Source organism: Peromyscus maniculatus, chromosome 4, assembly GCF_049852395.1.
Source record: "Peromyscus maniculatus bairdii isolate BWxNUB_F1_BW_parent chromosome 4, HU_Pman_BW_mat_3.1, whole genome shotgun sequence".
Lineage (NCBI taxonomy): Eukaryota > Metazoa > Chordata > Mammalia > Rodentia > Cricetidae > Peromyscus > Peromyscus maniculatus.
In genome coordinates, this window is record NC_134855.1 from 91357359 (window position 1) to 91382165 (window position 24807).

The 24807-nt window shown below is 41.3% G+C and overlaps 1 protein-coding gene across 2 annotated transcripts in view; it reads right to left on the reverse strand.

The window, feature by feature from the left end:
• Positions 1–18940: 18940 nt before the first annotated feature.
• The window catches only part of Scg5 (secretogranin V), a 44529-nt gene continuing 38662 nt past the window's right edge, over positions 18941–24807 (reverse strand). For both annotated transcript variants that reach the window (XM_042275913.2, XM_016002393.3), the window contains exons 5-6: positions 23024–23077; positions 18941–19483 (exon numbers count right to left, since the gene is read on the reverse strand). In XM_042275913.2, coding sequence (XP_042131847.1) covers positions 19388–19483; positions 23024–23077 — 150 coding nt within the window. In that variant the 3' untranslated portion in view covers positions 18941–19387. The remainder of the gene's footprint in view (positions 19484–23023; positions 23078–24807) is intronic.

Sequence of the window (24807 nt, forward strand, 5' to 3'; positions counted from 1 at the left end):
AAAATGCAAAGAGGTGAAATTACCATCCTTAAACAAAGTGATTTTTTTTCAAGCCCTGATGCTAGGGTTTTCTTCACACTCCACTTCATCTCCCAGTCATTACATCACTTTTCTTCATCATCATTTATCACTCCCTGTCACCCAAGTATTTTCTAGAATGTAAACTTCATGAGAGCAGGGCCTTTTCTATTTTGGTTGCTTTGATTACATGACACAAAATATGATGTCTAACACATAACTAGGATTTGATAAATTCTTGTGGGCTGAGAAAGTTAGGCACATTTCCACTAAGTAGGACTGTTGGCTGAGGCGAGTGCTGAGAATATGACCACTGCGAATACAGCAGCAGAGGCCCTAGCCTCTTCAGTTTAGAGTCTAGGGTGTTTGTGTATATTTATTTAGATATGCAAGTGTTTTACTTTGTATCTGAATTTTCACAGCTCACAACCAGTTATTGTCAACTGTTGTTATCTAATCTGAATGAAAGTAACAGAGGAGAGATTTTTTGGAATACTTTAAGCCTAATTGAACAAGTAAAAACCTGCTTTTAATTAGGAGGAAATAGTCGGATTATTCAATGCCATCAAAGTTTTTTTTTTTTTAGGAGAGGAAATTTAGACAGGATCTCAAAATGTAGCCCGGGTAAACCTTGAACTTGCAGCAAGCCTTCTCCTACTCACCTTCCAAGTGCTGCAATTGCAATTACAGGTCTGAGCGACCATGCCCAGGTCCAAGTGAAACTCTCAAACCTGAGGTGCCCGAGCAAGGAAAACTAAATGATAGATTCTACCTCATGAAGCCACTTTCAAACTACCTTGAGGTAATGTGAGAAGAGTACATCCCGATTGGCTACTGGTTTATAAAGTCCTCTTCTTTTGTTTACCCATTCGTTTATAGAATGTCTACCCCAAGATGCTGACAAGGGCTCTTCTCTGAGTTTGGGAGGAACCTGAAGGAATTTGTAGGAAGGTTTTGCTTAGAGGTAGGTGTGTGTGTGTGTGTGTGTGTGTGTGTGTGTGTGTGTGTGTGTGTGTCACAGTTAGCTTTTATCAGATATTTAACAAGTGCCAAATGCTGGGTTTTAGGTTCATGTTCTAATTGAATTTGTATAACCACCGTGTTGAGTTCTGCTTTATTTATTCTAAGAAGAGCCAGAAACAGGCATCCACATGGATTTATTATTGAGGACACAGAGATATATGAGGCAAGAGAAGAATTCAAAACTGCCTATATTCCCCCACTTAGCTTCTGTACTGTATACTGTGAATTGAGTCATATAACATTACAACTGGTGTTTAAACATCATGATTTCTGCAGATAATCACTACTAGCGAATATGATAAAAGAATGTGATATTTATGTGTGAAAATGTCCCAATCAATGACCAGGCATGACACTTCTTCCTCTAACCCTGACATCAAGAGGTTGAGGCAGAAAGATTGTCATGAGTTTGGGGTTTGCATGGGCTACTGAGTTCCAAGGTAAGTTAGGCTACAGAGTGGAACCCTTTCTCAAAACAAAAGTCACAAGGGAACTATTGTTTTATATAGTTAGTATACATAATAGAAAGCTTTTTTTAAAAGTAACTACCAAATGCAAGGTGATTTAAAAAAAAAAACTCAACAGCCAATATTGTCAAGAAACTGGGTCATGTAAAAATATGAACATATACTTGAGTAATATGGGCTTGAGTACATAGGATTTCACTTATGGAGAGTTCTGAACACATAGGCATTGAAAATTCAGATGTACTCTGTGTTCTTGGGGTTTTTTTTTTTTAATAAAAACTCAAGCCTTCTTTATCTTCTTTATGGCTACTGTGACTGCAGAAGTCTATCTTTAAAAACTTACTTTTTTAATTTGTCATTTTCATACATGTATGTGTGAATTTTGGTGATTTTTAATCCCTTATTAACATGTTTTATTCCCTTATCTTCCACCCCCTGAAGCCTTTATTCTTCGAAGAAAAAAAAAAAACTTCTCCTACTTCCATGTCTTGTGTGTATGTAATCCACTGAGTTTAAGTAAGGTTGCTTAGTTGAGCAAGGGTAGGTTACATACTGGAGTATGGGCAGTGTTGTACTTGTTACATCACTGAAGCATGTGACACCCTTCCCTCAGGGCTACCGTAGGCTAATGGTGACTGGAAGAAGGGGAGGGCTCATGAGCCCTTATTCCTATTTTGATAAAATGTTGACAGGCTCAATCTTGTGCAGGTCTTATGCAAGTAACCATAGCAACAATGAGTTTGTGAATGCATTGGTTGTGTTATATCCAGATGACATTGTTTTGAAGCAATCCTCCCCGATCTCTAGCTCCTACAATCTTTTCACTCGCCTCTTCTACGATGTTCCCCGAGCCTTGGTGGAAAGGCATGACATAGATGTTTTATTTAAAACCAAGAACTCCACAATTATTTATTTTTGGCACTTGGCCAGTTATGAGTTGCTGGATTAACTGTAGTCCACTGAGGAAAGCTTGTTTGATGAGGGCTGAGAGCCGAACTACCTATGAAGTATAGAGATAAATATGGAGAAGGCCATGCCCACTTAGCAAAATAATAGTAGTAGGTTTTCATCTAGGGCCCATGACCTCCCCAGCTACAGATCCTTGAACAGGGTTACAGTACCAGGCATGAGTTCTTTCCCGTGGAGGAGGCCTGAAATCCTATCAGAAAGTGGTTGGTTACCCCCACAACTCTCATGCCATCATTGCACCAGCGGGCACACCTGGCTGGGCTGGTGATTATTGTGCTTTGAAGAGTTGACATTTAGGTAAGATCGTTGATGACCTTTTCCTCCAGCAGCCTACATAGCACCTTCTGGCACTCTGTAAATTAGCCAACATAGAAGAAGCTACCAGATCAGGACAAGCTTGATTTCTTCATGTCCTTGGACCAAAGTATGTAATATATAGTACCTTTATTAAAAGGGTTCTGCCATCAAGTACTGGTGGTGGCCAAGAGCAATAGCAGTGGTCTGTATTGTTTTGAGACCTCTGGGACCTCCCTGACCAACAACTCATAGGGAAATAGTCTGCATTTGGCACTTGGATTTTTATTAACCTAAGGTTCTGGGAGGTGTGCTATCTTCCTATCTAGGGCACCTCTAGTCAACCCCTCCCCTTTGTTTTTTTTCCTGACAGGGTTCCTTTGTGTAGCCCTGGCTGTCCTGGAACTAGCTCTGTAGACCAGGCTGGCCTCAAACACACAGAGGTCTGCCTGACTCTGTCTCCCAGGTGCTGGGATTAAAGGCATGCACTGCCACCACCCAGCCAAACCCTTTTTAAAATAACATTTTGTTTATTTTTTAAATTCTTCCTCTTCTTCCTCTTCCTCCTCCTTTCTGAGACAGGGTCTCACTATATAGCCTCCTGCTGGCCTGGAACTCTTCAGACCAGGCTAACCTCAAACTCAGAGAAATCTGCCTTTCTCTGCTCTGCTTCCCCTGTTCTGAGATTAATGGTGTGTACCATGACACTAGGCTTTATTTTTTTACATTTATACAATGTATTTTGATCATATGCAGCCATCATTATCTCTTTCCAGCTCACTTTAATGCCCCCACCCTACGTCCCTCCTAACTTTATGTCCTCCATTTTTCATCAAAGTTTTAAAAATTATATGTATTACCGGGAGGCAGCAGCACAGGCCATGCACGCCTTTAATCCCAGCACTCGGAAGGTAGAGGCAGGTGGATCTCTGTGAGTTCGAGGCCAACTTGGTCTACAGAGTGAGTTCCAGGACAGGCTCCAAAACTACACCAAGAACCCTGTCTTGGGCAAAAACATTTAAAAATGTGTGAGTGTGTGTGTGTGTGTGTGGCACAAGTGTTCCACATAGGTGTGACTGCCCACAGAGGCCAGAGGAGGGCATTGGATCACTTTAGAGCTGAAGTTACAGGTGATTGTAAGTTACCAGATGTGGGTACTAGTAACCAAATTCAGGTCCTCAAGGGGAGTGGCAAGCACACTTGACCTCTGGGTCACGTTCTTCTTGAGCTCCTTTTATTATACTTTTGAAAAGCTTATAAAACAGTATGCTTCCTTAGTGTTAGTTATCCCTCCCCTTACTTTACTTCTGCCCTACCCTCCTATTATTCTCCACATTTAAGCCTTTCTCTCCGAGTCCTTTCTCCCTTCATACCACCTGTGATAGGGAGTGGCACTGTTAGGAGGTGTGGCTTTGTTGAGTGGGTGTGGCCTTGTTGGAGGAAGTGTGTCACTGTGGAGGTGGGTTTTGAGGTCTCATATATGTTCAAGTTACACCCAGTTGACTTTGTTGTTTTCAGATCAAGACATAGAATCCTCAACTCTTTCTCCAGCACCACATCTGCCCGCATGCCACCATGCTTCTCTGTAGCTAGAGTTTTCCTGCCTTGCCCACAGTTAGGACAAATCTGTCACCCTCCAGTCCCACAGCCACTCAGACCCAACCAAGTAAACACAGAAACTTATATTGCTTACAAACTGTATGGCCGTGGCTGGCTTCTTGCTAACTGTTCTTATTGCTTAAATTAATCCATTTCCATAAATCTATACCTTGCCACATGGCTTGTGGCTTACTGGTGTCTTCACATGCGGTTTGTCAGAGTGGCGGCTGGCTGTTTCTCTGACTCAGCCTTCTACTTCCCAGAATTCTTCTCCTCCTTGTCCCGCCTATATTTCCTCCTGCCTGGCCACTGGCCAATCAGTGTTTTATTTATTGACCAATCAGAGCAACAGATTTGACATACAGACCATCCCACAGCACTTCCCACCATGTTGATAATGAACTAAACCTCTGAACCGTAAGCCACCCCTATTCCTTATAAGAGTTGCTGTAGTCATGGTGTCTCTTCACAGCAATAGAAATCCTAAGACATCACCTATATTCTACTATCCATTCTCCCTTGAGACCTTTCTCCTCCACCTTCTAGTGGCTGTTTTCTAGTTTCCTGGCTTCTATAGTTATTCCAAATTAAACACAGAAATATGAGTCTTTGAAGCTGGAACCCACACCAGAGAGAACATGTGGCATTTGTCTCTCTAGGTCTGGGTTAGCACAGGTCTATTTTTTTTAATTAAGAGATTATAAATAAATTCAGTGTGTTGGTGTTTCCTCAAAAGAGAGTGCAGAAGAATAGAAGTGAAAAAGTAAATCCCTGGCTTTATTTCCCTTTTACAGATAAATCTGAACTTAAATGCCACTTTGTATTTGACAAACCAAGGTCAAAATTTAAGCATTTTAAATTTCATTTATTCATTATTATTGTTTGTAAGAGAATGTGTCTGTGTGGATGTGTACCACAGTGTACATGTAGAGGTCAGGGCACAATCTTGTGGAGCTGATTCTCTCCTTCCATCTTTACATGAGTTCTGGGACTTGAACTCAGGTCACCAGGCTTGTGCAGAAAGCACCTTTACCCACTGAACCATCTTGTCCGCAAATTTAAAACTTCTCCACTACTTTGCTTTCTGGATTAAAAGGTTGGATCATCTGGCATATGATTCTCATTCCTCTTTAAAAGAAAGACCAAAAAATGTAAACTATGGTCTTCTCACTGATTATGTCAGAGTAATACATGTGTGCTTTATATAAACTCACCATTTGTCTATTAAAGTTTGAAAAGGGCTTCATAGACATAAAGTATTTGAGACACACTCTCTAGAGAAACATAGCATCTATTGAAAGAATCAAACAAGGAAGAAAACAGTTGTCAGAGAAATTCCTTCATACATTCAGAATTATATATATATATATATATATATATATATATATATATATATATATATATATATATATATATATATAAAGAGAAGAGCATCCAGCCTGTTTTCCCTAATGTTGAAAGAACTCTGGGAGGGGAAAAGCATTTCCAACAGAGCAAAGTAATCCTGACTGCAATCTTTGTTTCTATACCCTGTATTACTTGTCTACATGACAAGAGAGACAAAATAAAGTGGGCTAGCTTTGAAGTGGACAGCATGGCTATGTGTCCCCAGACACTGACTTCAGATGATCCCCCATGTGTCTGCCAGGTGCAGTGAGAATTCTGGTGACTCTGATCCCCACATCATCCTGAACAGCAAGGGCATCACAGCATCTCAGGCACCAATCCTCATTCTTTCATTTCCTTCATAATAGAAGGAAGTGGCTGGGCCACACAGTGCTCCAGATTATCTAGTGTGATTCATTGTCATGAAGGCATGTTGTGATAGGCTGAAACGTGGCTGAAAATCAATCATAATGATTCATGCAGCAGCTACACTGCCACCCGGAGCAATCCACCATGTCTTTAGGCAGCATGGGGTGGATTTTCCATCAAGAAATGTTGGTAGTTGTTTCTTTGCACTCTAGAAAACCTTGGGACACTAGCCTAAGCCTCTTGTTAGGCTTCCAAACTTCTTGGAAAGGAAGAAAAGAAGGAAAGAAGAAAGGAGGGAGAGATGGAAGGAGGGGGAGGAGATATATATAACTAAAGGAGTAGAGAGAAGAACAGAGAAAAGAGGGGAACTTAGTTACTTTTAAATAGGAATTCCCATTTATTTCAGAGACTGGTAGCTTCAGTAAGCAGTAGTCAAGCTTTAGCTTTTGCTATAGCAGTTATTGCCACCTGAATTCCATGACACCAATCTATGGAGAAGAACCTTGCCACTATAAAGACAAATTTTGAAGCAAGAATTGTGTTTCCAATGCGAGTATTTAACATGGACATTAAGTTATCCAGATATAGTAAGGTTGAAGAGTCAGCAGATTTATAGTCACTTGCTTTTGCCTGTGTTCATTGTTTCCCTGATGGTCTCATTCTCCCTCTACAAATCCAGCATTTGAGCAAACCAGGCCTGAGTGCACTGAGAAATATATTTCCCTGCTGTGGGATGCTGTAAATATATGTTGCTATGATTGATTGATAAATAAAATGCTGATTAGCCAGTAGCCAGGCAGGAAGTATAGGATAGGCGGGACAAGCAGGAAAGAGAATGCTGGGAGGTGGAAGCCTGAGTGAGGAGACGCCAGCCTGCCATCCAGGGAGCAACATATAAAAGCAACAGGTAAAGCCACGGAACACATGGCAACATATAGATTAACAGAAATGGGCTGAGTTTAAGTGTAAGAGCTAGACAATGGTAGGCCTGAGCTAATGGCTGAGCAGTTTAATTAATATGAGCTTCTAAATGATTATTTTATAAGTGGTTGTGGGGTCCATGGGGCTGGGCAGGACTGGAGAAAACTCCAGCTACATTTCCCCTCTTCTTCGAGTCCCTGTGAGTCTAGCACAGGCTGAGCTGAATCAGAACTAAGGGGTTGCGAGTCTCATCAACTACGCTCTGACTTTGTTCTATCCCATCACTGAGGGAACAGTGCTAGTGTTCACCCAAACCTTGGTTGCCAGTCACTGTTCATGTATTTGACTGCAAAACACCCCAGTCCAGGTCAGGGTCACTGGATGGCTTCCCATCTGGATGGCTGCCACAGTTTCTCTGCTGTCCTGTCCACTTCCACCATGCTGTCTCATTAACCTTTGAGCAAACTTCTAGAATCTGTATGGAATTCTGCCCTTCTTCTATCTAAAGCCATTCCTGGCTCTTACTAAGCTCTCATCTTACCCAGTGTGATCATTTGTCCACTTTTCATGCATTTCCTCCCCCTGTCTGTGAAATCTCTGTGGGTGCAGGAGCCATTTCTCTTTTACTGCCTCTCTGGTCACCAGCTTGGCCCATGGAAGTCAGAAACATTTGTCGAATGGAGCTGTCAAAAGAGCAGAGTTGCTCTCATTCTTCTTCAAGTGATGACCACACAACCACACGACCACACAGTTGACTCCCTCTGTCCTCAGCCTGACCTGATCTCTTCATTTTAGTTGAAACTATGAAAACATAGAATAAGGAAATTGAGCTGTCTGGTCCAGACAGAGCAGTGAGCTGAACTAATCTAACACCTATTGAAGTTTGAGATGGTTATAATAAGACCTTGGAGCCAGTTGTAAGTTCTAGAAGCTGGTTTAGAGCTGTGAAACTGTGCCTACACATGATGAAACATGTAGATGTCCAGAAGTGATGCCAGGGCCCATGCAACCTAAGGGAACCCTAGGGAATAGAATCCTAAGACCCAAGTGGACAGTTTAAGCTAATATAGCTAGAATGTTCTTGGTTCCCATGATAACTAAATATGGCATTTCCTGGATGTCTAAGGGGTTATGTTTTCAACATAGTGGCTTTATAATGGGTGAAGAATGAAACTGATTTTTGCACAGAGAACTGGGTTTCATGCTTTGTCACCTTGGTACAGTCTCTGTTTTATGAATGTGAAGCTCTTTCTTCTGTCATATCTAAAAGTCCAGTCCATTTCTGGATGTTATAAAACTGTTGAATGCAGATATAACTGCATAAACTTTATAGTTTTTTTTTTTAATTTTTGGTGACACTTTTGTTATAGTTTACAGGTGATGTTTTCCTATTTAGATCTCAGAGTTATCTAAGGATCCATAAATAAATGTGACCCCTGGCATCTTTAGTATTTAATATTCAAAAAATTCATAGTCCTTAAGTTAAATATGACATCGTTTGCCAAAAGAATGTTTTTTCCTTTTGAATTTCTGACAATTCTAATGTTTTAATAGCCCAGGGAAAGTTAGGGTAATATTAAAAACACAGGGAAACCAATGTACAAGGGTGGAAATCAGTTGCAAAATAAAGGTTTGTTTTCTCAGATGCTAAAGAAGTCAGTTTTGTGTTCTGCCCCACTGGATGTTGACCTCACTAAAAACAGTAAGATAATTTTCACAAGAAGTTAATAGTGCACTATTATCTTGGGTTTCTGGTAGAGTTTAAGGATGCAGGAAACATTTCAGTTTTTTTACCCTTGGTGCAATAATAACAAAGGAAGAAAACCATATAGATTTAAATATAGACTAATTGGATATGTGGCTGGGGATGAAACATATTTTACCAGATTTTTTTAAAGCACTCTTTTGTTTTGCAACAAGGTCAAGTCTAGGTTTCCTTCAGAGTGACCTTGATTGCAAATGCCTCTTCATATTCCACTCAGTGAGGCCGGACTGAGTATCTTATTGTGATTTATCTTGGGAGAAGAGAAAGTGGCACCAGGGTGAGCCTTCTGAAAGCAAAACACAGAAGGCCTGGAAGAGCACTGGAGGAGAAGTTAGGCTGATTAGGGACGCCTAGGACTGCAGGAGTCAAGTTAGGGGAATGTCCAGCATGTTTTTCAGATCTGTTTGAATCCTGTAAGACTGTGTGTAGTTTTGCAGCCTGTTCACAAAGCAGTGAAGTGCCATAGTCTACTTTCTTCTCTGGCCTCTGGTTTTTCCTCATTCTCACACCATCACCGCTTGCAACCGTATGCAATGTTTCCCCAAATCAACTGTATTGTATCAGAGTCAATGGTAGAACTTAAAAGGCAAAAAAATGGTTCTCAGCGCATGCTCTAGACTACTGAATCAGAATTTCCTGGGCTGAGGCCCAAGAATCTGTATTTTTAAAAAGCTTTCCAAATGATTTTGACAAGCAGCCAGCTTTGAGAATAACTCATGTAGTGGAAAGAATTCTATTTGCACCTGGGCTCAACTACCAGGTACTTGAACAGCTTTGGACAAGTCAACTCCTGGGTCATCAGGAAAACAGGGGAATTGATGCCCATACAGCAGAATCTTTGGAACACTAAAATGTCTTTTGTATGTGATCCATCTCAATGTGACTTTAATTGGCAGAGTTAGTTAATACTCTGCTGATGACCTAGAAGCCTACCAGAGGGATTTTTTTCCTTTCTAGAAAATGGGTTCAACTTCCTCTTCCGTGTTTAATTTCTTATGAAACTTGGCTTCTCCTTTCATCAGTTACCAAGCACAAGGCCATATGCAGATGAATCATGAGACCATCATGCCATGTGTTCTAAAACCCTCCCAAGTTCATTGCTGCAAGAAACATTCAACAGTTAATGCATATTGTTTTTCGATATCTCTTTCCAAATTGCTAGTACAATTTTCATTTCTGGGAAATTACATAGACATGTCTGGATCCAGCTCTTTTAACTTTGCATTTCCAACTGCTCTGTTTTCCTTCTCTCTTCCCATCAAATTCTCATATTTTGACATTTTGAAGAGCAGCTCTTCTTGATCTTTTCCTTCCTGTAATACAATGCATCGGAAAGAGCCTGTTCTCCTCGGTGTGCTTCCCCTCCAAACACACAATACTCTGAAGTTCAAATTCTCTTCCTCTGAGTGAGTTAACATCACAGAAGCCTTGTGGTTTCATCCATCATAAACACCAGGGTTTTAAATGAACTCTGCTTCTTTTCTCACAAGAAACACAGAAAAGTTGGGACAAAGGAAAATGAAATTATAAAAAGAAAGATATGAACTAAAATAGTGGTGATAAAATTATATTGTTTCAATGAGAAAAATGTTTAAATTGTTTCATATCTATAACAAGTCAGGAAAAAAACACTTTGGCCACTTGAAAAATCTGTTTCTTCTGATGAATATTCACAGACTGTATCTCAAAGTAGCCTTTTCTCTAAAAATGCCAGGGTGCAAGACACCCTGCACCTAGAGCATCTGATCTCACTTCATTTGGGAATGTTGCAGTTTTTGGTTGTATGCCCAGTGATCTGAGAATATTAATGTAGTATTAGCTGCTGACAGTGTCTTCTATCAAACAGATCCATGGTAGAAGTAGAAGAAATACTATATTCATATTTTCAACCCCCCCTTTTCCTTAACTAAAATGCTGCAATGTGTTTTGAGTTGTGAATCTATTGAAGACGTCTTTGATGAGTCAACAGTCAAGACATATGTGAAAAGTGATTTAGGAAATTCTTCATGGGTTATTGGTAGTGGGTAGAATAGAATATTGGGGGATCTCTTCATTTTCTTCCTGGCTCTTCCATCATCCCCTGTTGTCCCTAAGTTCATCTGCTTTTACAAGAAAAATAATTACTTCTTTCTCTGGATATTATTGGCTAGCTGTAAAATAATTTCGAGTTTTCTTGAACAACTGGAACCATCTCAATATGACAGATTATTCCTTTGTCAAACACTTCAAAATAGCATCATTTAAGCTGGAATGTTCCTAACATTGGGGATATTAAATAAACTGACAGCCTAACCAAAAAAAATCAAAGTAAAGCCAAGGCATATTAAAAGAGGATAAAGACAAACCTCATCTGCATATTTTCATTAATGTCATTTTGCATCTGAGGCAGGAGGGCATGATTCCTATGTCAAATGTCAAAACTAAGGGCATAGCTTAAGGCTGACTTATGTCTGTGCTCCTATCGCTTATTTTCTTTAGAGTAGGCCTTCTTATTTTATCAGACAAGAAGACTGGACAAAAATTTTTTAATTTCCACAATCATACCTTTCTCCTTTTAGCTGTTAGAGTAAAGTGGATTAATGGCTTGAGATCAATACAACTGGGCAGTGCATTGACTCTGGACGGAACAGTCAACATATCATAGTTTGGCTACATCTACATAGAAAATATAGGAGACAGTTGGCAGTCAGGAATCTGAAGGCAAACTAGAGCACAAAATAAGATGCATTCCCACAAGACTCTGAGGGTGGAGGAGAGAAAGGCCTCTTTTGAGTCTGTTATTTCTGTTACAAGAAACCTTAGCTGCCGGCAAGCCAGCTTTCCGCTGTCCCAGACAATGGCTCTGGGGTGTTGGGCATCAGACTTAATGTTGTCAGGGCAGTGAAACCAGCCACCACTTACTGACCTCTAGATTCCAGCCATGCCAGTGACCTTGAACTGACTAAGACCAGCCATGGATCCCTGCCTCATGCTTCTCAGCTTCAAATAATTTTGTAAGTACCTAAGGCCTCATAGTAAATTCCTTTCATCCAAATTTGTTTCTTGCACTGAAATCTGACTATTTCTAAGCTTGACATATAAATTGAGTTTTAATACAGGTACTGTCTTGTAGTGAATTTACCTTCACGTCAATTTCATGAGGTAGATGTGGCCATGACCACTTATTTGTCAGATGTAAGAGCTAAGATTCCATGAAATAAAGGTTCTCTATTTATAAGTTATACAACTCATAAATTTATAAATTTTTTTTTGTTTCGGTTTCTCTGTGTAGCTTTGGGGCCTTTCCTGGAACTCACTCTGTTACCCAGGCTGGCCTCAAACTCACAGAGATCCACCTGCCTCTGCCTCCTGAGTGCTGGGATTAAAGGCATGCACCACCGCCGCCCAGCTTACAACTTATACATCTGAAAACTCAGGAAGTCCAAATCTCATCACAGAGTTTTGTGTCTAACTCTTTCACTCAACAGCAATGATGTAAGGCTGGGTACAAGTAGATGATTTGGCAGTTTTTGCTCACCAAGTTACACTATAGGCTCTATGAAGTAAGAACCCATATCTTATGCATTTTTGCACAGGACTCCTATGCTGGTCAGTTTTTATTGTCAATTTAGTGTAACCTAGAGTCACCTGGGAAGAAGAAACCTCTAATGAGGAATTGCCCAGACTGGCATGTCTGTGAGAAATTGTTTTAATAGACAATTAATGTGTGGTTCAGCCCACTGTGGGCAGCGCTGTCCCTGTGCAGATGGACGCGGGTTGTATAAGAAAGCCAGCTAAGGATGATCAGGAAAGCAGTGTCCTTCCATGGTGGATGCTTTAGTTCCTGTCCTGACTTCCCTGAGTGATGGACTGTGTGACCTGGAAGCATAAGCCAAATAATTCCTTTCCTCTCCAGTGTGCTTTTGGTCATAGTGTTTTATCCCAGCAACAGGAAGCCAACCGGGACAGCCTCCCGGTCCCAGAACACAGCTCAGTATTTAGCACCTAGAATATGTCCTTGACAATAACTACTTAATGAACATGTAAAATGTTGTGAAAAGGGAAGTGACGAGAAAAGATGAAAAAGTCACCGATGCCCTGCTTCTGGAGGGTCACTGGAGTCGCCAAGGGGATGTTGTTAACACATTTCTCACTTCTTCGGTCTTTACTTGTAACTGCCAATTCACATATTTTCCTGTGCATATATAGTTTTTGTTTCTGTTGGGAAGATTGTCTAGCAACAATTTCTTCTACTGTACTAAATGCATCAAACAACAGGATATCTAGTCTCTTTGGATATACAACCAGGTCTGTTTATCTCAGTTCTCCTAATAGCAACTCCTAAGAGATTTTCTCTACAACATCTAAGCTAAAATGTTCCAAACCCCAAATTCCAGGGCATTTTTCTACTAGAATCTTCATACCACCCTCTTTTGGTCACAAACTTTAGAAGTCAAGGTGTAACACCCCAAATTCTCTTGCCAATGTTCTCTATGGATTCCTCTGTTCTTACTAACCAAGCTTTCTTTCATTAAATGCTTATGATGCAGTTTTATGGCCCTTGTTTTCTCCTGGAACTTTTGGACAAAGAAATCTGCTTTGTGGGACCATCCTGATAACTAAGTCTTAAAAGACTCTTTTCTTCTCTAGAAAAATGAGACAAGGACTGTGAAGAACAAGCCTGAATCGTACTACACCCAAGCCATGGGGAAATCCAGGCCTCGTGTGATCTTACATGTTACCTTTTCAAGATACAGTCCTAGTTAAGTATATCTGGCTTTCAATACAGCTGCTAAATAATGTCCTGGAAGCTGCCTTTGAGAGGTGAATGCCCACTGCCCTGACCTCTCTTTGCAATGCTCCTACCGCCCTCCAAGGAAGCCCACCATTGGTTGGCCCACTTTTCCCAGTGTCTGTCTCCAGTCATTTCTAAAGCTATTGTTATTGCGCTTGATACAAATTAGGGGCTCACACACACCCTGCATGCTGCCTGTGTGGCTAATGGGTATCCCATGGTCAGAGGAGTTCCAAATGGATGGAAATCCATAGTGTAACCCAACGCAGTGGCTTCCTTCAGATCAGCTATCATGAAGAGCAGGATTGTCAACCTGTTCACTACACACCCATGCACAGTCATCCTTGAAATGAAGCAAATGGAGATATTTAGATGGCACCTCTACCTTAGAACTGTTTTCACTGGGCAGTAACTTTGGGAAAAGGGGTGTGTCTCGGTTGGGCCATTCCCAGAAAATCCTGAGAATCATCTTCATGTCTTAAAGTCAATTTGGGAGGCCATAGCACCCTTACTTCTTTTTGTGGTGTGTGCATTTGTATGTATGTGTGTTTCTTTGTGTGCAGGTGCACATGTGAATGCATGAGCGTGTGGTGTATGCATGTGTATGTGTTCAGGTATGTGTGTACATGTGCGCAGATGTGTGTGAAGCCAAACGTTGTTGTCAGGTATCTTCTTCTATCCCTTCCCACCATTTTTTTTTTAAGGCAGGGACTCTCTATGGTCCCAGAGCTCACTGACTGGCTAACCCGGCTAGCCAGTGAACTCCGGGGATTCAAGTGGCACTGCTCCCAGCCCTGGGGTTGCAGATTGCCAGTGCACCTGCTTTTATGTAGGAGCTGAGAACCTGAACTCAGATCCTCTGGCTTGTATAGCAAATGCTCCTTACTGGCTGAGGTATTTCCCTAACCTAAACCTTAGTTTTCATTGGTTTGTTTGGTTACCTTTTGAGACAGAGTCTCTTATTGACCTAGAACTCACCCATTAGTTTAGGCTGGCTGGCCCACAAGCCCCAGGGACCCACCTATTCTATAGTACTGGGATTACAAGCATGCCACCATTCTTGGCTTTTGAAATGTGGGTTTGGGAGTCAAACTCAGGTTTTTATGCTTCCATGCAAGCGTGTTACCCACTGAGTGACAGAGTCCATCCTTCTTTACACACAACCTAAGATAATGAACCTTTTTTAAGTTTTTCAAAACATTCCTTTCACGTTTATTCATTTGGCACACAGGTGATTGCTTTTGGAAGGCTCTCTGGAAGATCTCAAGCTAAAAAGAAACACAAGACAGAATCCATGGCCATAAGGAGTTATAACCCTTGAATGAGGCAAACACACAATAATCAAACAGCACTGTATATCAGTGAAGCACTGGGTGCTGGAAAAAAGAAGATAACAAATTCAAGAGACTCATGAAAATGGAGCAGTCTTTAACATACCATTCTACAGAAAAAGTTGCTGATAGAGAGGACAGGCAAAATGGCTTTTTTTTTTTTTAAATCTAGATCAAGACAATGATTTTTTTTTTTAAAGAAACCCTGATGTCAAGAAATCCCTATCCTTTCTTCCCATGACGAGGATTTATCCCCCTTCCCAAATTCCTCATTCTATTAGTTTAGGACACCCAGCCTTGTTCTTCTTATAATTTTGCACATGCATTTCTTAGGCTAAAATATTCAACCATCCATGTCTCTCCTGGATTTGAAGGTTGTCTTTCTATTGTTGTAATAAATACTTGAAGAATTAACTTACAGAGAGATAAGACTCACTTTGGTTCACTGTTTATCTGCTTTAGTCGATAACTGGTTATACCCATCACCTTGTGTTTAGCAGCATGTCATGGTAGGACTGTGTGGCAGAGGGTATCCAAGAAGCAAAAGAGAGACAGAGGAAGGGCAGCTTCCTTGAGGGCACATCCTCAATGACTTCAAACCATTCCATGAGACCTCCTGAAGAGGCCTTTACCTATTAAAGGCTGGGTCACTTCCCAATAACACTACACATGGGGACGAAGCATTTAACATAGACATTTGTCTAAAAAATCGTAAGTATTCAACTTTCTTTCATGATGTGTTTTCTCTGAGTAAGCTTTCGCTCTGTTCCTACTCCTTATCCTGCTTCTCTTTGTTTATTTTTAATTTTTTAAGATTGAGTCTCAATCTGTAGCCCAGAATGACACAGAACTCACAGTAGTCCTCCTGCCTCATCCTCCAGAGTGCTGGGATTACAAGTGTAAGTCACCATGCCAGGCTAAACTTCTTTTCCTCTGAGTCTTACGCTTCACAGATGTTTTTCCTCCATAATTACTGCATGTGATCAGCCTCTACACTGGGTCTGGGATCAAAAATCATTGTGTGTCCCCATGGCACAGTCTTGATTCATGAAACACTTGTGTGAGTCATATCTTCTTATGGAGAAGTCCCAATTATTCTCATCATAGCAAACCGGATGCCCAATGAAAGACTTTTCCAATGCCAGCATCTTCTCTATTTGGAGCAGTGTGTTGCCTTATGGGGCAGAAACAAAAACACTGTGAAGCAGAGTCATGGGCTCTCTTCGATTATACAAGTGTATGGTAAGATCCCACTGTCTTGGGATAAGTTTGTGGTGTAGAACAAGCCTGTATTTATTTTTTTTAAGATTAATTTATTTTTATTTTATATGTATATGTGAGTGGCTGCACTCATGCATAGCTGGTGCCTGACCACACTGCTTCAAATAATCTACACCAATGTTTGGGGATCCATTACTGATCAGTTGGAATGACATAAGGATGGGAATGGGGTACTGAGCTAAGATTGGATAGGGGGCTGTGGTAGCTCCCATTCAGAGTGTACTACATTATATTTAGAAGTAGGGAAAGACTATGTCTAGAGTCTTATAATTGCATCATTATTATAAAAGTAAAATAAAATCACAACAAAATAGACCCTCTGGCACCTAAAAAGAGCATCCTTGTTGGCCATCCCTCTATAATGTTGCTGCCAGGAGTCAGTGGGAAGAAGGATGACCCACCAGATGGGGTAGTAGTTTGTCATCACTGTTCAACCCACATGAACATTCCCTGTACTCAATGTTTGAAATAAATCCATGGATCTTTTTATATTTTTAATAATTTTTAAGCACAAAATTGGCTTAGTGGTAGACAGTTTAAAATTTCCTTCCTGAGAAATAACTAAGTCTTTCTTTTGTCTAAATAAGTCACTGCTGCTTTCCTCACATCTTTTAGTAGAGTCCCCCAAAACACACACTACACCTGGACAGTATTCTCTATGTTGCTGTAGGAAGAAACCTCAGAAACAATGTTTATCGACCCATATTCCCTATTGTCCTCTCACTCTGCTGTCAATCTCACCAGCCCACCAGCTGTCCAAGTAATGGGCTTAATGATTAACCATACCACCCCATCCCTACCTCCTGTCCCACCCACTTATCCTTCTCCTGGAAGGACTATTTTTTCCAGAGCTCAGAATCTCCTTAGTATTTTTTGTTACCTGCTCCCCTTTTCTGGCTTCCAGGTCCTTGTGTGCTCAGGCACCTTAGTGACTGCTGTGTGTTCTGTAGCAGATGCCTGGCTCTACCTATTCCCTGGGTCCTATGCCAATGCTGGATGAGCTCCACAGCACATTCCAATGAAGCCCTGTAGCCCTGAAAGCTTTCAGAGAGCAGAGAAGAAACTCTGTTTCTGTTGCCTTGCAGGCTTAATGAAGGAACAGGATTCTTGATCCAGGATGGCCAGGAGGTGTGGGGTGGCTGCTCCTGCTGCCACTTGTGTGTCAGTCATGGTGGGATGGTAGATGACTCCAGTTTTCCAAGATCATATTACCTCCAGCTAGCTGCACAACTCTAATAGAACCTTAGTTCCCTGGTAGAAACACTTCAAGCTCAGAATTGATCCTTTCAGTAATCCTACATATTTTGGAATATTTTATATCATAGTGGCAAATATATTTTGAATAGTCATTCCTTGAAGACTCAGCCTAATGATTCATGTGGTAGGAGTTAACAGTAGCTTCAGTGACAATATATACAACAGAAAATGTTGAACAACTCTCTACTCCCTTCCCCCACCCCAGCAGCAAGAGCAGAGGAAATTCTCTTCTAGAATGGCCCCATTGTATCCTCTTCTGGGGCTGGGGCTTCACCAGCCCTCATGCTGTGTAATTATATCCAGGGACCTTGAGTGGGCTGGTACCATAGTCAGAGTTCAATCAGGGCAATACGGACAGTGCCTGCACAATATGCTTTACTTCTGCCTAGTGTGCCAAACATGATCTTCTTTTGTTCTCCAGATGTCCCTGGGGTGACTACAACCACCTTCCTGATTTCAAAGATCCTTGGCTGTAGCCCTATGGAAAGACTGATGATAGAATTCATGGTAATGACCCTTCTCAGCCAAGAAAAAGCAATGCCTCTGCTGTAAATGTGATCCAGGACCCACCTGGAAAAGCACATCCCTTTCAAGTCTATTAGTCCATTGGAAGTCCCCACTAAGTCTCCTTCCTCTTCCACAAAAATCTTTTTTTCCTCCTCTCCATCCAATTCACTTCATTCCAAACCAAATTTTCTCTCCTGTGGAACCCTGTGGTATAACTTTCCACGATGGCCAAGGGAAATGGTCTCCATTAATTCTTCATATCCATATGCATAAAGACTTCTACCTTATTTGCTATATTTCCAGACCAATGTTCACATCATCTGCTCTTACTGTTGCGCCTTACCTGTGTTGCTAGTGTGGAAAATTTCAAACATGTACACGTAGAGAGGTCGAAGTTCAAGAAGTCCTAATGTACATGGGACCCACAGCTATCAATAGTGGCTGACCTCATTCATCTGAATCCCAGGTTTCTCCCCATCACTATTAACGGATTATTCTAAAGCAAATATGAATATCATCCGCATCAATTTCAATTGATATTTCTAAAACCCAAGAGTTCTTTAAAAAGATTGCCATAAATCTTTGCAACAACTAAATTGCACCAAATACTCAGCAAGTACTCATACTTCTCCAACGGTCTCATAGATAGTATTTTTTTTTTACTTGAATCAGGAAACAAAGAGACACCTACACAAATTTCATTTGGTTCATATTTCTCTTAAGTCCTTTAAATTTTATAGCATTTCACACACACAGGGGTGGGGAGTGTTTCTTGCCCTGAAAATTCTTCCATTCTGGATTTCACTGATTATTCCCATCATGTGTTGAATATTTTCAGTCCTAACATATGTGAAATGGGGATCACTGACTTCATAGCATTAGCACTAAAATTAGATAGTTATGCATGACACTCTGCTGTATTAAGCAAAGAAATTGATTTTTATACTGTTATTTAAAAAGAAAAAACTTCACAAGCCAATGCTTGCACATACATTTATTAAGAAGCAGCCAAGTGAGATGTGTCAGCCCCTCCCCTTGAGTACAAACTTCTTTATTGGTGTGTAACAAGGCCCAAGGGCTAGATACACTACATAATCAAAATCAAATGCTAGCCTTTTACAGACTTGGCCCAAACTGCACAACCCAAAACTGCAAGAAATCTGAGTATTTCATATCCGTGTTTTTATTATACTTGACATATACATTTTAATTGTAATGTTTCTTGCAGATCCACATCAAAAAAACCCCAAAAGAGAAGGAGCTTTTATTCTAATTTAGCAGAAAGCACAGTCACTGGTGTGGAGGCAAATGTAAGGGCAGCTGCTTTTCATCCATAATTATCTATGTAAGACACATGCTGCCGCTCATGGGGGCTCTAGTAACATGCACATAAGCACTGGATGGGGGTCCCCCTACTGTCTTCTCTTTATTCTGACTCCTTCTCCTCTTCTGAAAAGTGGGGGACAGATTTCTTTGCCACAACATTGTCCAGCCTCTTTCCTTGTAGATACGGATTGACACTCTGAAAAAAAAAAAATACATGTTTTAGCATTATACATGAGCCTCAGATACAGACATCTCACATAAGTGAAGGAGAATTGTTTTCTGACCATTGGATTAACAGGATAATAACATAGCACTTACCACCCCCTGCCAAATGATGGCTCCAGCAAGTTGGTTAATACCTCAGTGCCCCATAGTGCAGTATACAGTCTCACTGACAGATGTCACTGACAGATGTTACCAATCGTGTCTTTCACATAAGCATAGTGTTCTTGATCAAATGCAATGTAGCCTTTTTATTGTTATATTTAGCTTACAAGTTTGGGGTGAACCAGAAAAAAATTCTTGCTGCTAACTTAGGTACCAAGTCTCATGTGAAGGAAAATAATTATTCTGTGGTCCTCCTTAAGTGAGGTGGGAATCTGAAACGCCTTAATTAATCTATAGAAAGCATGCTAAAGGAAAAGACACATAGAGCCAAGTGGAAATTAGTATCTGAAGACTGACCCATGGCTGAAACTTTTCTATGCAAGGACTCTGTTGCACACAATTCATTAAGAGATCTAGCAATCAATTCCAACCTTCTCTCGGTGAAACTTAAAAGGTGAAGTCAAACCCAAAGCCATCTGGAAGGGTCTTTGTTTTTTATTTAGGCCTCCATATTCTGGAATCTCTTTCACTTGTTGATGTTCTGAGTGAGTCAAAGAATCTCCATTGCTTCTCTAATAATATCGATTTTTTTGAGGTTTGGATTTGAACTGGTAACTGGAGCTGTGCAACATAATCTTTAGTGAGCAGGAAAAATTTCAAACGTTTTGGAAGACATTTGTTTATTGAAGTTGCCTTCCAGCAGTGGAACAGAAATGTTAAGAAACGGGCTGAGGTTACAAATGAGCAGCAATCCTATGGCAATGCTAAGCCCCATGAGTGAATGGACTCAGGTTTTGTGTGGGTCTGGCTTGCACGGCTCTCTTGAAAGGTTCAAGAGACAAGGACTGGAACACATGAGTAGCCCTTGTCAATGTACTTCACATTCTGGAGTATAAAAACATAAATCAGGAAGGACCTCAGCCACTCTGCAAAGATGACTCACAGATAAGGTGAGGACTACCAGATGAACAGTGTCTTTACAGAGTTAGAAAGAAGCATGTCACAAAAAGATATTCATCCTTGAAGTATTCAAGATGGTACACTTTCTGTTGGAAACTGTCAACTAGTGTGGTCTGGCTCACCCTAAGGAATCATATAAGAACCTCTGAGTAGGCAGATTAATGTGTTTGGGAAAAGTATAGTTAATACCAAAAATACTTTTTGGTTTTGTAACAGTAGTGATTCGTAAAATTCTAATATGTTTAAAGAGAATATGAGATATTCCTATTTGTCAACTGTGAGACTAAGTTGCTGATAGACTCTTTAAGATAATTAGTGGATTTAAAATGGTAACAAGTCACAGCTTCAGAGTCAATTTTTTTTCAGCACTACTTAAAAGTAGATTGATCTTTTATTTGTAAAGCAGCTAGAAAAAAAGTCACACAGAATGTCTTGGGGCTTTATTTGTAACATTACAGGTCAGCCCTCTTGCTTAGAAACTCCCATGGTGCAAGACAGACTGTCTAGACCCAGAAATGTCTAAAGTTGGAAGAAAAGGGAAGAGGGGGATGCCAAGGTCAAGCCTCGACACTTTTGGATTAATGTTCAATTATCGAACCAAATGCTTTGCTTTAAGTGTGTTCTGAAGAACTCATGATACATGGTAATGTAGAAATTGCCATTCATGTCTGAGAACTGAATGGACAGCTTGGGATGGAACCTTGCTTCCTGTCCTCTTCAACTAACAGTAGATGGTGAATTTCACTGGAGTAAGCCTTATTCTTCAAATAAGTGAGCTATGATTTCTTTATATTGATTCATGCTCCAGAGAGGGTGGTTAAGGTGGGAACAGCAGCCAAGGTGTGGTGATAGAGACAGGGGAGATCTTCTGCTTCCTCATCAGTCCAGAGGGTCCCAGGGCTAAAGGAATGAGAATGGGCTTTATAGATGTCTGGGAATAGAAAGAACCTGAAATCCTGGGTCATAGTGACTCTTATTTTCCTAAATTCTAAGCCTTGTCTATGTGGAAGAAGTTGAGGCCAAAGCAAAAATCCTTTATAACATATGTCTTAGCCAGAATTTTGAGTTTTGGTAATCACTGGTCTCATGGAAATATGATCTAAAGTCAACCTAAGTTCCTCAGAGTCATAGTAGAAAGCATGGTGGGCCAGCAAGCAGAGACACTTAAAACTGCCTGCTGTTATTCATTTGGGGTCAGTCATTGGCCTTATTTGGAAATGTCCTTGCTGTACCATGGGGGATATTCAAGCCATCTTCCTGGTAAATTATGTGTATTCTGAGCTCCGAGAATAGAATTTCTTGATGTTCTCTCAAGAACACATTACACCCTTCCTGTCACCATCTGCCATTGGAAGCTGTAATCACCAAGAAAAACCCTAACAACCCCGTTTCTTCCCCCAAAAAAGATCTGCTTCCAGATGTAACAGCTTTCCGCTTCTCGCATAGGAACTTGTTTGTCTTCTGTGTTTGTCAGGCAGCCTGGGGCCTTATGATTAATACCAAGGCCAGAAACTCCACACTTCTTAAAGCATTTTCTGATTGAACTTGGCCAAGCTCTTTAGATTGGCCACAATTGCCATTGCCTAGATTCCCAGTTTTCCCCAAGATCCAGGTACTAAATAAATGGTCAGTGGCCTTGGGTATACAGGTTAGTTTGCATATTTTACCTAAAATAATTACTATGGTAGTACTTTACTGTTTGGTCATATAAAAGAGACCAGCGTTCTGATCCTTCTGTCCAGTAAGGTATCAGTAGAATAGCAGGATGGACATTGAATCACTGTTAAGTCTCAGGGCTATAATATGCACTGGAAACTCAATATGACCTTGACATTCAGATTTATACCAAGAAACACCATATAAGGAGTAACAGAAGGAAAACATAGACACCAAAGGCCATCTCGGGCAATCCTCCCAAGGAGCAGTAACTAAGCCTGCATTAGACCTGATAGTCAGCAAATGGGTATGGGTAGAATGCATGTTACACCATCCTGGCTAGGGCCAATAAAAAAGATATGTAGAAGACATTCAAAATTCCAGCCTGCAGTATGTACTTTCACACGTTATGGTTTCTGTCCTATGATCTACATAACTGATGCAGATGTGTGAGCCATTGCCTCCACTGGTTTCAGAGCAGTTGAGGAAAGTCACACCCTCAAAGCCTCCCTGTCCTCCCTGAGTGAGGTACCATTCATGGCTGCTGGCCAGAAGGGAAGCAATCAGTAAAAATCATGTCCTAAAGCTTAGGGAGGAAGCCATGCCACCCGAGAAACCCAGGGTATAGCTGCTAGGTGTGGCTCTTGCCACACAGGATTTCTGTTCTGTTCTTTGGGATGGCATCAGAAAAGATTCTGCCACTTTCCCCAAACCAAATGCTCCAATTACCCCACTCAGAAACACTAAACCCCCCAGCGACACCCCGGCCACACCCGGCCCTTGTGTGACTTACCCTCCGCTTCCGCCTCTGCCCCCCCTTCATCTTCTCATAGAGGAGTTTCTTGTTCTAGAGCGGAGAGGAAAGAAAACACAAATGCACAAGTATGGATTGAATCTGCTAACTGTCTATTTGAAAGTGACACTTGCTGTGTCCCCTGGATATTCGCATACACATATTTTGGAAACAAAGCTAGATGAAAGGAATGCCGTGTCAGAATGACAGACCACAAGAGAAAAGCTGGGGACTGTGGCGCTTTTCACAAAGTCCTCTGTACTGCCTCGAGGCGCACAGTGTCATCAACAATCTCATAAACAAGGAGAGAGATGGCATGCTAAAGTCCCAGGGTGTGGGAAGCTCATCCCCCTCGCTTTGAACCGTCGCTGTTTAAAATAAATAACTTGATCTCAGTATCTAATTCCCCTTGTATGAACTGCACACGTGGCTGTTCTCTGGAGCAGGGTCCGACCATTAACAGCAGTCCTCTATGTAAATAACTGAGACGCTGACTTCTGCAGCCATCCCCCCCCACCCCATGGCTCAAGTTAGTGCCCCCATCAAGCCAATCACAGAACCATTTGGTCTATAACATTTTTAATAGAGTGAACCTTTTAAAAACTGCCAAAAAACTTCTTGGCAGAAAGGAGAGTTATGTTGTGTGGGGGTGAAGGGGAGATGCGGGGGGGGGGGGGGCGGTTCTTCTCTGTTACCACAGTTTGTATAAGTGTTTCCACACACTGCTGTGTTTCAAACACACGTTGGATTTAAATGAGCTCTAGAATATCAGACACATGCTCAACACATTTCCCTCTAGTTGAGACTATAAAAGACACAACACTGAACCTGAACATGGAAACAGAGAAAGGGATTTGGGTGTTTCACTTGTGTTCTTTTATTTTTGAATCATAAGGAAAATAATGTATAAAAGAGACAATTCATCTTGCCATGACTACAATACCCTAATATTGACTTCTAGAAAAAAAAAGAGCTGACCGAGTTCTGGTGAAGAACAAGTTTATACACCATGTGTATCCTCTGAGCTGTCTGGTTATTAACAAACACTTAAATGGTAGATTTGAAAATGAATATGACAACTGCCAAGAATGAGCTTCATTGTTTTCTTGTTCATTAAAACCTACCACCTGCAATTTACAATGGACAGCTCTGCCCAACCTCAGATATCCAGGGGTGGGGTGGGTGCCAAGAGCAGCACCTTCACCGCCAGAAACACGGGCACTGCCCAGAGGCCCTACCTCTGGCTTTCTTGGGGCATGGACCAAGTAAATATCAGGAGGGAGAAAAGGCAGGCCTGCTGACCATTCCCTTGAGAAATGAGAACATTGTCGTTGGTCTCAACTCCAGTGTCTGAATATAAACAAACAGCTCTAATGCACATAGAATGTTCTAGGTACTCATGCCAGAGTTGGTAAGGAGGTTGGAGCAAAGAGGATGAGACTAGTAACTGCTCACAGACATCACTTTCTTCAGCTGTCTGAACTGAAGGGAGAGCAGAGGGTCCTGCAAGCTGGTGCAGGGGAGCCCTGTGCCCATCAGTCCTGACCCTGCTCCAGCCCGCTGCAAATGACAGGAAGGCAGCAACATCCCAATTCCCTTTTCGGATCTTAGGGGAAATTATAACCAGAAGTACAGAAGGTCTGGAAATCTTGCTCTCAAAGATGGCCCCCGCTTTCCTGGAGAGTTAAAGTCAGGACCAGCATGTCCATGCCCCAGCCCCTCCATGGTGAATGTGGCTGGGCTTTCTCCATTAGCTTTGTGTCAGTGTGGTTTTGATGGCAGGG